Below are 14,937 nucleotides of genomic sequence, written 5' to 3'. Positions count from 1 at the left end.
CATCTCTGAGGAAATAACCTTTGTAATCATCTCTTAAAAAATATTTTATTTATTTATTTGAGAGGTAGAGTTATAGACAGTGAGAGAGAGAGAGAGACAGAAACGTCTTCCTTCCGTTGGTTCACTCCCCAAATGGTCGCAACACACAGAGCTGTGCCTATCCAAAGCCAGGAACCAGGAGCTTCTTCTAGGTCTCCCACATGGGTGCAGCGGCCCAAGGACTTGGGCCATCTTCTACTGCTTTCCCAGGCCGCAGCAGAGAGCTGGATTGGAAGAGGAGCTGCCAAGACTAGAACTGGTGTCCATATGGAATGCCAGCGCTGAGGGCAGAGGATTAACCTACTGTTGCCACAGTGCTGACCCAATCATCTCTTTTCAAAACATTTGCTTTAGTCCTCATTGATTTTGGCTGTTCTTAGATTACATGTGATTTATTTCTCTTTTTATATGTGACACATTCTCCTTTGCTTGTTAGGGAACATGAAGATGAAAATAGTTCCCAGACACAATGGCACTGAGGCGACAGAGTTCATTCTGCTGGGACTGACCAGCAGGCCTGAGCTGCAGCCCATCCTTTTTGTGGTGTTTCTGCTGATTTATCTCATCACCCTGACCGGGAACTTGGGGATGATTACTCTAATCAGAGTCACTCCCCGGCTGCAAACCCCCATGTATTTTTTCCTCACCCATTTAGCATGTGTGGACATATTCTATTCCACCAATGTTTCTCCTCAAATGCTTGTCAACTTCTTATCTAAGAAGAAGACCATTTCCTACACTGGGTGTCTGGCCCAGTGTTTTGTTTTCGTGACTCTACTCCTTACTGAGTATTACATGCTTGGCGCCATGGCCTATGACAGGTACATGGCCATTTGCAATCCCCTTCATTATTCCAGCAAAATGTCCAAGCCGGTTTGCATCTGTCTGGTCACTGTCCCCTACCTGTGGGGATCTACAGTGGCCACAATGCAGGTAATATTGACGTCTCGTTTGTCGTTTTGTGGACCCAACACCATCAACCATTTCTACTGCGCTGATCCACCCCTCTTAATGCTGACATGTTCTGACACATACATAAAGCAAACTGCACTGTTTGTGTCAGCAGGAATTAACCTCACAGGTTCACTGCTCATCATCCTCATCTCCTACGTGTTGATTTTCATCACCATTCTGAGGATCCGTTCCAGTGAAGGACAGCGCAAAGCCTTCTCCACCTGTGGTTCCCACCTGACAGCTGTCACTATGTTCTATGGGTCCCTGTTCTGTATGTATCTGAGACCAGCAAATGAGCGATCTGTCGAGCAAGGGAAAATCGTGGCAGTGTTTTGTATTTTTGTGAGTCCCATGCTGAATCCATTTATCTACAGCCTGAGGAACAAGGATGTGAAACAGGCTATGAGAAGAGTGTTTTCGGGAAGGTTTGGTAGAATGAAAAGTTCAATAGTTACAGTTTCCCAATAAAAAATAAATAAAAATCTGTCCCTCGTTCATTGTTCCTGAATGCAATTCTCTGGAATAACAGTATTATATTTTTGCTTTTGCTTGTGCACAGTTTGGGACTCAGTGAGAGTCAGGTGGAAACAATGAATACAAAGGCTCAGACAGGCTGATTATCAGGACAGGACAGCAGAAGTCAGCTGTTTAAGATTAGGCAGGGCCATGCATAGTTGGTTTTCTCACGACCTCATTTCTACTTGATAACTTGGCAGATATCTCCTTCCTTTCACTTCCCAGCTTCTCAAAATTCAGCGTCTTAGAGCTACTTTATCAGCAAAGTGAATTGAGTCATATCACATCTTCCTTAATGATTCATATTCATGTAGCATATTTCAAAATTCTCTTTGGTGAGAGACATTGTCTCAGAAGAAACTCATATACCTAATATAAGATGCTTTCTTCCTAAATGTTTGCTGAATTCTTATGTTGATTCATCTTGACTTTCAGATAGTATTTCTTCTATTATATTTCAACAAAGAACATAATAATTTGCATATTTTTGTGACTGTGACTTCTGTCATTTTTCCATTAATCAAACGCATTGATTCTTAATAGATATTGATTTATATCATTTGTCTCTGATAGTATTATTAATAACTTAAATATCAAGTTTCCATTTATTTGCCACCTTTTGTCTATCCACAGACTATTTCACATAACAGCTACAGTAATATGAATGAAAATTTGGTTTCAGTGTTTTACAACTAAATTACAGCATACATTTAGTCCAGATTATCTTTGAAATTAACTTTTTATTAAGTGCATAACCTAACATTGATAAAAACTTATTTTAGAGACCATATAACAATCCAGTGCAAAAATGTGTCACTGGATACTCATCCCTCCTTGGTGCTCACAGGCACCACATCCTTGCAGTTCTGGTCCGTTGCAGCACCTCTGTTCTCTCAGGTAGATGCTTGTGCCTTATTGGTTACCAAAGGCAACCAATCTCACTCTTGCTGTTCTGTGGTTCCTGGAATCATACGAAGCAAGAACACAATTCCAGGATGAATAGATTTCACTTAACACTATTCCATGCAAGGTGAGTTCCACATAAGTGCAATGAAATGAGACAAAATACAATTTGACCACGATAGACAAGGCGTCTCTAATTTAGATAGATCCACATATAATGAATTATGCTTTAAGAAATCAGTCAAGAAGATGAAGTTGTGTGGGTGCAAACTGTTGAAATCTTTACTTAGTATATATTAAATTGATCTTTTTTATATAAAGATAATTTAAAATGAATCTTGATATAAATGGAATGGGAGAGGGAGTGAGAGATGGGATGGTTGAGGGTGGTAGGGAAGTTATAGGGGGGGAAATGCCATTATAATCCAAAAGCTGTATTTGGAAATTTATATTTATTAAATAAAAGTTAAAAAATCAAAATATGTATTTGTATCACTCCATGAAATTCGAGATGAGCTTTTGGCATGTTTTCTTTTTTTCAAATGGAATTGGAAAAGGTTTATCTATCATAACTTTTATGTTATTGTAACTCCTTACATAAAAAATTAATAAAAAATTAAAACTAAGATTTACAACTTCAGTATTTCTATATAATACAAGGTTTTATAGCAATATAAAGTGAGCATGCTGATTCTCTGACATTTAATATGAGCCACTCCTTTCTTAGAGAGTAGAACGGCAGATTTTATTCAGAATAAAATTTTCCTGAAATATTTATTTACTGATATAGGTTAATAAAAAGAATTTAATAAATCATTAGATTTACAAAATTACTTTCTTAAGAATAAATAAGATTGATTCAATGCAAGAAAAAACAGGGGCCGGCCCTGCAGCTCTCTAGGCTAATCCTCTACCTGCAGTGCCGGCACCCCGGGTTCTAGTCCCATTTGGGGTGCCGGATTCTGTCCCGGTTGCCCCTCTTCCAGGCCAGCTCTCTGCTGTGGCCTGGAAGTGCAGTGGAGGATGGCCCAAGTGCTTGGGCCCTGCACCCGCATGGGAGACCAGGAGGAAGCACCTGGGGCCTGGCTTCAGATCGGCACAGCGCTGGCCGTAGCGGCCATTTGGGGGGTGAACCAATGGAAGGAAAACCTTCTGTCTCTCTCTCTCTCTCTCTCTCTCTCACTGTCTAACTCTGCCTGTCCAAAAAAGGGGGGTACAAAAATTTAGTAAGTAGCTATTTCATGACTGGAAAGGACAGTACATCCATAGATATTTCATAGTTCGCAATGAGTGATCAGAAGTCTACTCTCAGATGGCTTGTTAATTCATTAACGTGGTAATAAATGATGTTAGAGGATACTGACTTTGCCTAGATGTATTAACCTAACTCAGAAAGTTTTTTGTAGTTTTATCTTATTTTTCTGAGACCGTCTTCAGAAAGCTCTGGTTAAATTAAAATTGAAGACATTAATTGCTGACTCACGTCACTTTGTTTCAATTGCAATATCAATTGAAAGTCTCCACTAGTGTTACCTAGTGATTAAAGATACACAAACTGATAGCTTCCTGCCAGTTCTTATTTTTTTTTTTTTTGATTATCAACTGGTTATTTTTATTGAAATGTTATGCCAGATAGCTTAGGCCACTGTTGCTGCTATAATGAAATGCCTAAGATTGGAAAATTTATTTGTCAAATTTTGTAAGAGATTAATTAGTGTTCAGGGAGAGTTCAGTTTCTACTTCCAAGTAGATGGCATCTTGAATGCTGTGTGCCCATATTCCAGGAGATGCAAAGACAAAAAAGCCTACCTGGCCCCCTCCTACCCTTATATAACTGTGTATTAGGTAGATGGAGAAATTAATTCTGACAAATTCTCCTTAGTTATCTGCTTCAGGTAAGATGGAAAAGTAATGTTTGGATGCAGTCATGTAAAGGTCTCACGTGTTCATGAAAAAGTTAGGTTCAATGGAGAAGTACATAGAAATACAAATGGAACAAGCTGTGGAGTGAACAGGCTATGAGACAGTGAGGGCAGTTAGTAGAAGTAGCTCTTTTAAATACTATAGGATTAATCTCATGAGTATAAAATTAAACTGAAAATAAAATACATCTTTGCAAAAATTAAGAATGAGGGGGTTAGTGCTGTGGCGCAGCGGGTTGAAGCCCTGGCTTGAGGCGTCTGCATCCCATATGGGTGCCGCTTCTAGTCCCAGCTGCTCCTCTTCCAATCCAGCTCTCTGCTATGGCCTGAGAAAGATGGCCCAAGTCCTTGGGCCCCTGCACCCACGTGAGAGACCCAGAAGATGCTCCTGGCTCCTGGCTTCGGATCGGTGCAGCTCCAGCTGTTGTGGCCATCTGGGGAGTGAACCAGCAGATGGAGGACCTCTCTCTCTGTCTCTATATCTCTCTGTAACTCTACCTCTCAAATAACTAAAATAAATCTTTTAAAAAATTAAGAATGAGAATATGAGAGAAACAAGGAAGAGTGGGTGCATAGGTGGGAGGGAGGGTATGGTAGGAAGAATTTCTATGTTCCTAAATCTGCATATATGAAATGTATGAAATTTGTATACATTAGATAAAATTTTAAAAAGAAACAAAAAAAGAAAAGATTGTAAAGAGGAGCAAAACATTTCATTAGTGACTGGATAGGACTGTAAGTCTAGAAAATTACAGAAGAAAAGGTGATACTGGATAATGTTTGTAGACAAATGTAGGTATTAAAATAGAGTTTATGATACTAATTCTTGGGTAGGTTGGAGACACAAGTCCAGAAACAAGTCCATAGGAAGCTCCGAAGTGGTGAAAGAATAAGTTTTAGGGAAAAGCAGAGATATATTCCTCCATGGCAGGAAGGTAAGAAAAATATACGTACAAAGATACAAAACTGGTAAGATTGGTATGATTGTATCTTGTTTAATGTTTTAAAGGATGATATAAAAAGCAAAATCAATAACCAACAGAAAAAAATGTGATGAGGATTTTCATCTAATGGCACTTAGTAGCTTAAGTACAGAACTCAATGAACAAACCAGTTTAACTAAGTTTGTGCTCAGTCAGATCAATGAAATGGGGAGAAACTGGGACCATAGGACTGAGGGTTATTGACAATGAATCTTCATATGATGGGATATGAAAGCTGACTGAACAAAGAGTGAAAAGTGGATGCAAAAGTGGTGATGGATAATGAATAAGGACCAATTCCTTTAGATTAAAAAAAGATTAAAGGGCATACAGTATAGTTCATGAACTAAAATAATACAAAGATGAAGGAAGAGTCAGGATGAGATAACTCCTGTTTCTAATAATTTTTTTCAGAAAAAATTAGTAATCTCACAGCATCCCAAACACTTATGTTCTCTCTCATTGTTTGCAGTGTATGGATGAAAAGAAATGGGGTATAGATATTTACCTGATTGTAAATAATTACTTAGATCTCTCTAAACATCTCGCCAAAGAGGTTGCTTTCCCATTTTTCCAACATTGAAGTGCCCTGTACCACTAAAATAAGTAACAAATAGACAGCTTAATTTGACAAATGTTTATTGAAAACTATGAAATCTTGGGAGGAGTGGAGAGAAAATGTTAATGTGCATTGAAGTATATGTCAACAAGAATGAGCAAGTTACAAAGAAAGACTAATAATAATAATAATAAATAAGATGTTTTGGAAAGAATGGCATATCATACAGAGCTTTGTAATTCAGAAATCGTTTTCAGACTTAACTTTTCCATATTGTCCTTTATTGTCTCCCTTAAACTCCAAATTACCAAATATCCTAATTAATTCATAAAGTTAATGAAATTCTCCCCAAATGTTGCTGTGGTTCTTATGAATAATACCTAATAAGACTCTTTCATGGGTCTTATTTGGTACCCCTGCCATCCATGTGAATGGAATATTATTATTTGCACAGCTCCAAAATTTGCCTTTCAGAGTTGAATTATTACCCAGCTTCCAAGTACATAGGCATTTGACAGCTCATAGTTAACTTCTGCTCTTGGAATTGTTCCTGATGAAAAAAACAATCCTTGCCCAAGATTACGAACCCCTCCCCCTACACAAGCCACATACACAATGACCATTGTCAAAACCCTGGCACCTTTGCACAGTGTGGTGCATTGGTAAGAGCCTCAGAGCTCAAATAAAATTGACTGAGTCCTCTGTTGCAACCTCATCAGAATTCAGTGTGTTCCAATCTTTTTTCCCTCACCATACAAGCATTGTTCATGTGAACACTCTCCAATAAACTCTCTGAATATGTGCAAATGTGTGTCTCAGAGTCTGTTTGCCTGGATCATAAGGAGAGGCATCAATTTACATATATGTATACACTAGTATAATGAAATTGAGATTGTATATATAATAAAAAGCTATGTATTGAAATTGAAACTTAAACACAGATCAACCAATACTAAATGTTTTGATGTTTTTGCAGATACTACCTCACCCCTATGTTGATTGGTCAGATGGGTATATGTATACACATTGAATACTCTAGGATATTAGGAAGTTGATCTCAGTTTATTTTTATTTGCTAATTTTTCAGCATTAATATTGCTTTGTTTTGTCAACAATATTTTATGATTTTTGAGATAATATGTTTTCAAGTAATATTATACTCAATAATAAAAAATTAAAAAAAACACAGTCAAACAAAAATAGGCAAGGGCTAGAAACAATAAACAAATGAAATGATATTAACATTCACTCATATAAATATATTTCTGAAATAGTCACATAATCATTAAAACTAAGCTAATATACAATTCCTAGCCATTTGTTTTATTTGGGAGGCAGAGACAGAAAAATAGGGCAAGGGGGAGAGGTGAGGGAGAGAAAGAGAGAAAGAGACACCCATTTGAATGATCACTGATCACACCAGGAATGCCTGCAGTGTCCAGTGCTGAGTTCACTCAAATCAAGGAGCCTGGAACTCAATCCAGGTCTCCACACTGTTGATGGGAACCCAATTACTTGGTATATCACCAGCTGCCTAACAGGAGCAGGCATCAGGAGGGAAACCCAGACAAACTAGGCACTCATCTATGGGATCCAGCTTCCTAACTTAGGTACACTGTTCCCTTGATACACTTCATTTAAATCACTTAAATACACTTTATTTCATGGGAGAAAGAGCGTAAGTAGTCAGAAAATAAAATCATTACGAAATTATTTTGTCCTACAAAACCAGATGTTGGGTATATGAATTTAGAGTATGTGTTTCTGTAAGATCTTCTTTATGACACCTTTCACATCTTTATTTTTCAAACTATAGATGAGGGGGTTTAGCATGGGGATCACTACTGTATAAAATACAGAGACAATCTTGTCTTGCTCCATTGAGTAGCTAGATGTAGGGCGTAAGTACATGAAGAGAATTGTCCCAAAGAATATGGTGACAGCCATGAGGTGAGAGGCACAGGTGGAGAAGGTTTTGTACCTACCCTCTTTTGAGGGTATTTTTAAGATGGCAATGAGGATACACAGGTAAGAAATGAGGACAATCATAACACAGCTGATTACATTAAAACTGGAAAAAGCCATGATCACAATGCCATTGATGTGAGTGTCAGAGCAAGAAAGTTTGAGCAGGGGTGGAGTGTCACAGTAGAAATGGTTGATCCTATTTGAATCACAAAATGACAATCTGAAAGTCATCCCTGTGTGGATGGCTGCATTTCCAAAGCCTGCTAGGAAGGAAGTAGCTATCAACAAGAAGCAAATTCTCCCAGACATGATAACTGGGTAAAGCAGCGGGTTCCAAATTGCTGCATATCGGTCATATGCCATCATGGCCAACAGGAAGCATTCAGTCCCCAGGAAAGAGCCAAAGAAGAAAAACTGGGCAGCACATCCATTGAAAGAAATAGCTTTGTTCTTAGACACAAGGTTCACCAGCATCTTAGGAGTGACCGAAGAGGAGTAAGAGGCATCGACAAAGGAGAGACTGCTGAGAAAGAAATACATGGGATTGTGGAGACACGGATCAATCTTAATCAATATGATCATCCCCACATTACCCACCATGGTTGTCAGATAGATTGAGAGAAACAATACAAAGAGAACACCCTGTAGATCTGGATTGTCTGTGAGTCCTAACAGGACAAATTCCTTCACTTCAGTTTGGTTTTTGCCTTGGCTGTCTTTCATTATGCTGGATTTCACTTCAAGTCAAATTCTTGTAGTTGAGTACTGTATTTGTTGCCACTTTATGAAGGTAACTGATTTGGATCCATTATCTGTGATCACTTCTAGCATTTAATATTTTAATAATTACAAGAAAATATCCTTAAAATGTGACTATTATTTTGAGAATTAAATTAGCTGATATATTAGCATAATGTCTATACACAACCTCTTAGAAAGGTAACAGAATGAATTTAAGTCACAGACAATTTTTTCTCAATACTAATTGAAAAATTAAAAAAATATTGACAACAAAATGAATCGATAGCGGTATCTAAGGAAAACAGTTGGATATGCTTGACTTTAAAAACATAAAACCAGGGGCCAGTGCTGTGGCATAGTGGACTAAGTCGCTGCCTGCAGCGCTGGCATCCAGTATGGGCGCTAGTTCAAGTTCCAGCTGCTCCACTTCTGATCCGCTCTCTGCTATGGCCTGGGAAAGCAGTGGAGGATGGCCAAGTCCTTAGGCCCATGCACCCACACAGGAGACCTGAAGGAAGCTCCTGGCTCCTGGCTTCAGGTAGGCCCAGCTCCGGCTGTTGCAACCATTTGGGGAGTGAACTAACGGATGGAACACCTCTCTATCTCTCTCACTCTCACTCTCTCTCTCTTTCTATCTCTCCCTCTCCGTATACATATATGTATACACTAGTATAATGAAATTGAGATTGTATATATAATAAAAAGCTATGTATTGAAATTGAAACTTAAACACAGATCAACCAATACTAAATGTTTTGATGTTTTTGCAGATACTACCTCACCCCTATGTTGATTGGTCAGATGGGTATATGTATACACATTGAATACTCTAGGATATTAGGAAGTTGATCTCAGTTTATTTTTATTTGCTAATTTTTCAGCATTAATATTGCTTTGTTTTGTCAACAATATTTTATGATTTTTGAGATAATATGTTTTCAAGTAATATTATACTCAATAATAAAAAATTAAAAAAAACACAGTCAAACAAAAATAGGCAAGGGCTAGAAACAATAAACAAATGAAATGATATTAACATTCACTCATATAAATATATTTCTGAAATAGTCACATAATCATTAAAACTAAGCTAATATACAATTCCTAGCCATTTGTTTTATTTGGGAGGCAGAGACAGAAAAATAGGGCAAGGGGGAGAGGTGAGGGAGAGAAAGAGAGAAAGAGACACCCATTTGAATGATCACTGATCACACCAGGAATGCCTGCAGTGTCCAGTGCTGAGTTCACTCAAATCAAGGAGCCTGGAACTCAATCCAGGTCTCCACACTGTTGATGGGAACCCAATTACTTGGTATATCACCAGCTGCCTAACAGGAGCAGGCATCAGGAGGGAAACCCAGACAAACTAGGCACTCATCTATGGGATCCAGCTTCCTAACTTAGGTACACTGTTCCCTTGATACACTTCATTTAAATCACTTAAATACACTTTATTTCATGGGAGAAAGAGCGTAAGTAGTCAGAAAATAAAATCATTACGAAATTATTTTGTCCTACAAAACCAGATGTTGGGTATATGAATTTAGAGTATGTGTTTCTGTAAGATCTTCTTTATGACACCTTTCACATCTTTATTTTTCAAACTATAGATGAGGGGGTTTAGCATGGGGATCACTACTGTATAAAATACAGAGACAATCTTGTCTTGCTCCATTGAGTAGCTAGATGTAGGGCGTAAGTACATGAAGAGAATTGTCCCAAAGAATATGGTGACAGCCATGAGGTGAGAGGCACAGGTGGAGAAGGTTTTGTACCTACCCTCTTTTGAGGGTATTTTTAAGATGGCAATGAGGATACACAGGTAAGAAATGAGGACAATCATAACACAGCTGATTACATTAAAACTGGAAAAAGCCATGATCACAATGCCATTGATGTGAGTGTCAGAGCAAGAAAGTTTGAGCAGGGGTGGAGTGTCACAGTAGAAATGGTTGATCCTATTTGAATCACAAAATGACAATCTGAAAGTCATCCCTGTGTGGATGGCTGCATTTCCAAAGCCTGCTAGGAAGGAAGTAGCTATCAACAAGAAGCAAATTCTCCCAGACATGATAACTGGGTAAAGCAGCGGGTTCCAAATTGCTGCATATCGGTCATATGCCATCATGGCCAACAGGAAGCATTCAGTCCCCAGGAAAGAGCCAAAGAAGAAAAACTGGGCAGCACATCCATTGAAAGAAATAGCTTTGTTCTTAGACACAAGGTTCACCAGCATCTTAGGAGTGACCGAAGAGGAGTAAGAGGCATCGACAAAGGAGAGACTGCTGAGAAAGAAATACATGGGATTGTGGAGACACGGATCAATCTTAATCAATATGATCATCCCCACATTACCCACCATGGTTGTCAGATAGATTGAGAGAAACAATACAAAGAGAACACCCTGTAGATCTGGATTGTCTGTGAGTCCTAACAGGACAAATTCCTTCACTTCAGTTTGGTTTTTGCCTTGGCTGTCTTTCATTTGAGCTGTAATAAAAGATAATATGGTATTTAGTCAAATGAGTATATAATTGGATCATAGAATTATTTTCCTGACATGCATATAATCTAACAGAAAAGAGTGAAAACACAATACAGATTATGCTGGATTTCACTTCAAGTCAAATTCTTGTAGTTGAGTACTGTATTTGTTGCCACTTTATGAAGGTAACTGATTTGGATCCATTATCTGTGATCACTTCTAGCATTTAATATTTTAATAATTACAAGAAAATATCCTTAAAATGTGACTATTATTTTGAGAATTAAATTAGCTGATATATTAGCATAATGTCTATACACAACCTCTTAGAAAGGTAACAGAATGAATTTAAGTCACAGACAATTTTTTCTCAATACTAATTGAAAAATTAAAAAAATATTGACAACAAAATGAATCGATAGCGGTATCTAAGGAAAACAGTTGGATATGCTTGACTTTAAAAACATAAAACCAGGGGCCAGTGCTGTGGCATAGTGGACTAAGTCGCTGCCTGCAGCGCTGGCATCCAGTATGGGCGCTAGTTCAAGTTCCAGCTGCTCCACTTCTGATCCGCTCTCTGCTATGGCCTGGGAAAGCAGTGGAGGATGGCCAAGTCCTTAGGCCCATGCACCCACACAGGAGACCTGAAGGAAGCTCCTGGCTCCTGGCTTCAGGTAGGCCCAGCTCCGGCTGTTGCAACCATTTGGGGAGTGAACTAACGGATGGAACACCTCTCTATCTCTCTCACTCTCACTCTCTCTCTCTTTCTATCTCTCCCTCTCAGCCTCTATAACTCTGCCTTTCAAATAACTAAATAAAATCTTTTAAAGAGTAAATAAAAGGTAAAAGTAATGAAAGAAATAGAAGATCTTTTCCTGCAGCCTATATAGTTAACTACAAACCAAATTTCCATGATGAACATTTACAGAGAAAAAAGAGTTCAGTTAACTATAGAAACTGTTCAGTAATTAAATAATAAGAGATCGATCAGACTATAAGATTAATAAATATCCTTGATGAAAGTGACACAACTATCCAAGGCCGTGAAAAATATTAGCACTCAGATTCACACAATGAGGGAACCAGAAAACCCCAGAAGTAGCAATGGAATTTTCCAGGCAGCTTTGTAAATCAGAAGAATTTGACAGAAATAACCTAAATATATCCGGCGCCGCAGCTCACTTAGCTAATCCTCTGCCTGCGGCGCTGGCATCCAGGGTTCTAGTCCCATTCGGGGTGCCGGATTCTGTCCTGGTTGCTCCTCTTCCAGTCCAGCTTTCTGCTGTGGCCTGGGAAGGCAGTGGAGGATGGCCCAAGTGCTTGGGTCCTGCACCCGCATAGGAGACCAGGAGGAAGCACCTGGCTCCTGGCTTCAGATCAGCGCAGCACACCGTGGCAGCCATTTGGAGGGTGAGCCAACGGAAGGAAGACCTTTCTCTCTCTGTCTCTCTCTCTCACTGTCTAACTTTACCTGTCAAAAAAAAAAAATAACCTAAATATAAAAGAGAGTTATTCTTGCATAAAATGATGAATCAAACTACAGAACCAAAAAGTCAGAATAGACACTCAACTTAGATTTTCCAATTGTAAGTTTAAGCAACAGCAGCAGTAGAATTCTCTACTTCCACTCAAATCCCCAATATCTTCATGACCTTCAGATTGTTGAACAATAAGTTAAATTGCACTACCATATCCACTTAAGTATGGCTGAGAAGGTGAGACAAAGTGCTACATCTTTTATTACTCACAGAAATAAGTATCTTGCAACTGTCCAAAATTAAAACACATGGCCTACTTAATGCTTTTGCTAATACCAGAGGTAAATAATCTACTAAACACAGCAGGGGAGAGAGTGGACAGATGCTTCTCGACACTGCCATACACAGAAGTTCTTGATGTGCTCTGCTTCCCTCATGTCCTTTGAGCTACAGGCGCAATATCCCCACCAAAAGTCACACCTGGCATTTTTACAGAGTAGTATGCAACTACCAAAGTGTCATCTCACCCATTAATATCTATGAGCCTTACTACAAATCAGTGGAGATGATAAGCAAGTATCAAGAAAGTGGTCTTTGTCATCTAACGTTTGTAAAAGATGGTGATTTCTTAGCTATTCAGCGCTGAAGCCTGGAATCAGCTTCTCGACACCACATTGCCTGTCTCTGCGTTTCACCAGCACACAGGGACCTCTGACCTCTTCCTAAGAGAGATCTTGTTGTTAAAAATTCAAAGAAGAGCATCACCACAAGAATGATAATGAAAAAATTGATCTTTCTTTTTCTCTCTTTCCCAAACAGAAAAGTTTTGCTGAGTGAATAATTCAAATAGAGACAGTAAAAAGAAAAAAAATGCTTCAAATGCACAAAGCATGCAAAACAGAAAAAGTAGAGGATAAAAAATTTCAAGATGGCTAAAGTTTGGTGAGGATTCCCTATGCTCTACCAGCATTGTGATACTTTGCCTGTACTATTTTATTAAAATTCTATGTCATAGACAGTGTTATTATCCCATTCTGCAGAGTGGAAATGAGAAGTACAAAAAATAACTTTGCCTTTGCCAAGAGCCACAGTTAGCCCATAAAGTTTAAATATATACTCAGATAATGCACTTATTGTTTGATTTAACATTCTAGGTCATTTAGATTTATTCTATTCATAACAGAGCTATGCAGCAATACAAGAAACACTAGATATTTGTCATACTCACGGCTTCAAGTATACCCAGGAAACATTTAATTATATGAAAAAATTATGTATCTCTTGACAAGAAGATATGATTACAATCTTTCTAGAAATCATATTCATCAATTGCATTAATAGAAATCTACTCTTTGTTTCACATTTCTTGCTGCAAACCACATGCTCCTATCTCTACCACAATCCGGGAAAATATATTTCTTGCTTCTCTGAAATATCTCCCCGCCCCAGAGCTGAGATTTTAAGGTCAACCTTATACCCTAGAGACACTTGATTTAGTTTAAGCTTCTGTTTATGAAAATAATAGTGAAATTTCCATAAATATTTCTGAAGTTCAAAGGGGTTTTGAAATCTTGTTATTGTTTGTTGTTGGATTTCTCCTAAAGACATAAAAATTTTGCAGTAATAAAAGTGGATGCAGCATGAATTAAACATTTGTTCTTAGTCTCTCGGTGCTCTGGGAACCCAGAGTCAATGAACGACTGAAGGAATTAAAAGGATTATGAGTTTTTCTGCAGGTCAGGAAGTTAAATGAACAGGCACATTCATAAACTGTCTTTACCTTTAGTAACTGCTTTACTTCTATTGGATTCCTTGTTTCTTTTTGTTTAATGCCTACATTCACCAAAAACAGAAAAGGAGAAAGGAGAACATAAATCCTTCACTTAGGAAGACACTCCCTTTTATTCTCCCAAGTTAAGCCAGAAGCATAGTTTGAACAGATTTTAAAGACCATTCATCACAGATAGAGGGAAACTGAAATCATTTCGAGCTTCTCCAATAGATTTGTTCTGCATTCAACAGAGATTGAGTCTCTGTCTTTTAGTCTTCCTCAATTATAAATACCCTCACTTGTTATATCAAGACAAATTAAGTTTCCAAATTGCAGCAAGGTAACTATACTATTGATTACAATTCTTTCCAACGCAGAGTATTCAGAACTGACTCTGGAGTGAGCACTCTAATTTATTTCAAGTAATGTTTATTTCTTCTTCTTTGACCTCTTGGGACTCTATGAATCACGGTACCACATTATAATCTACTTATTTTTCCACCCTGAAATTAAGAAAATTTCAGATATCTTTTCTACTTCTCTCCTTTACTCATGGGATACATAAACCCAGTAGAGGATAAATTTCGAGTCACATATTCCTAATAACTATTAAGCATC

The 14,937-nt window shown here is 38.1% G+C and overlaps 3 protein-coding genes across 3 annotated transcripts; 1 reads left to right on the top strand and 2 right to left on the bottom strand.

The window, feature by feature from the left end:
* The first annotated feature begins 480 nt into the window (after positions 1 to 480).
* On the top strand, positions 481 to 1,461 carry LOC100353400 (olfactory receptor 5M5-like). The gene has a single exon (XM_017348658.2). The coding sequence runs from the start codon at positions 481 to 483 to the stop codon at positions 1,459 to 1,461; it is 981 nt and encodes a 326-aa protein (XP_017204147.2).
* A 4,748-nt stretch (positions 1,462 to 6,209) lies between these two features.
* On the bottom strand, positions 6,210 to 8,567 carry LOC138844430 (olfactory receptor 5AP2-like). Its single transcript, XM_070052895.1, has 2 exons — positions 7,640 to 8,567; positions 6,210 to 6,247 (listed from the first exon to the last, which is right to left on the bottom strand). The coding sequence occupies exons 1-2, from the start codon at positions 8,565 to 8,567 to the stop codon at positions 6,210 to 6,212; spliced, it is 966 nt and encodes a 321-aa protein (XP_069908996.1).
* A 1,561-nt stretch (positions 8,568 to 10,128) lies between these two features.
* On the bottom strand, positions 10,129 to 11,070 carry LOC100344801 (olfactory receptor 5AP2). Its single transcript, XM_002709142.3, has one exon. It carries the CDS (start codon positions 11,068 to 11,070, stop codon positions 10,129 to 10,131), a length of 942 nt encoding a protein of 313 aa, XP_002709188.3.
* Between the last annotated feature and the right edge of the window lie 3,867 nt (positions 11,071 to 14,937).

This window comes from Oryctolagus cuniculus, chromosome 1 (genome assembly GCF_964237555.1).
Source record: "Oryctolagus cuniculus chromosome 1, mOryCun1.1, whole genome shotgun sequence".
Taxonomy (NCBI): domain Eukaryota; kingdom Metazoa; phylum Chordata; class Mammalia; order Lagomorpha; family Leporidae; genus Oryctolagus; species Oryctolagus cuniculus.
This window is presented reverse-complemented; position numbering and strand designations above follow the sequence as displayed.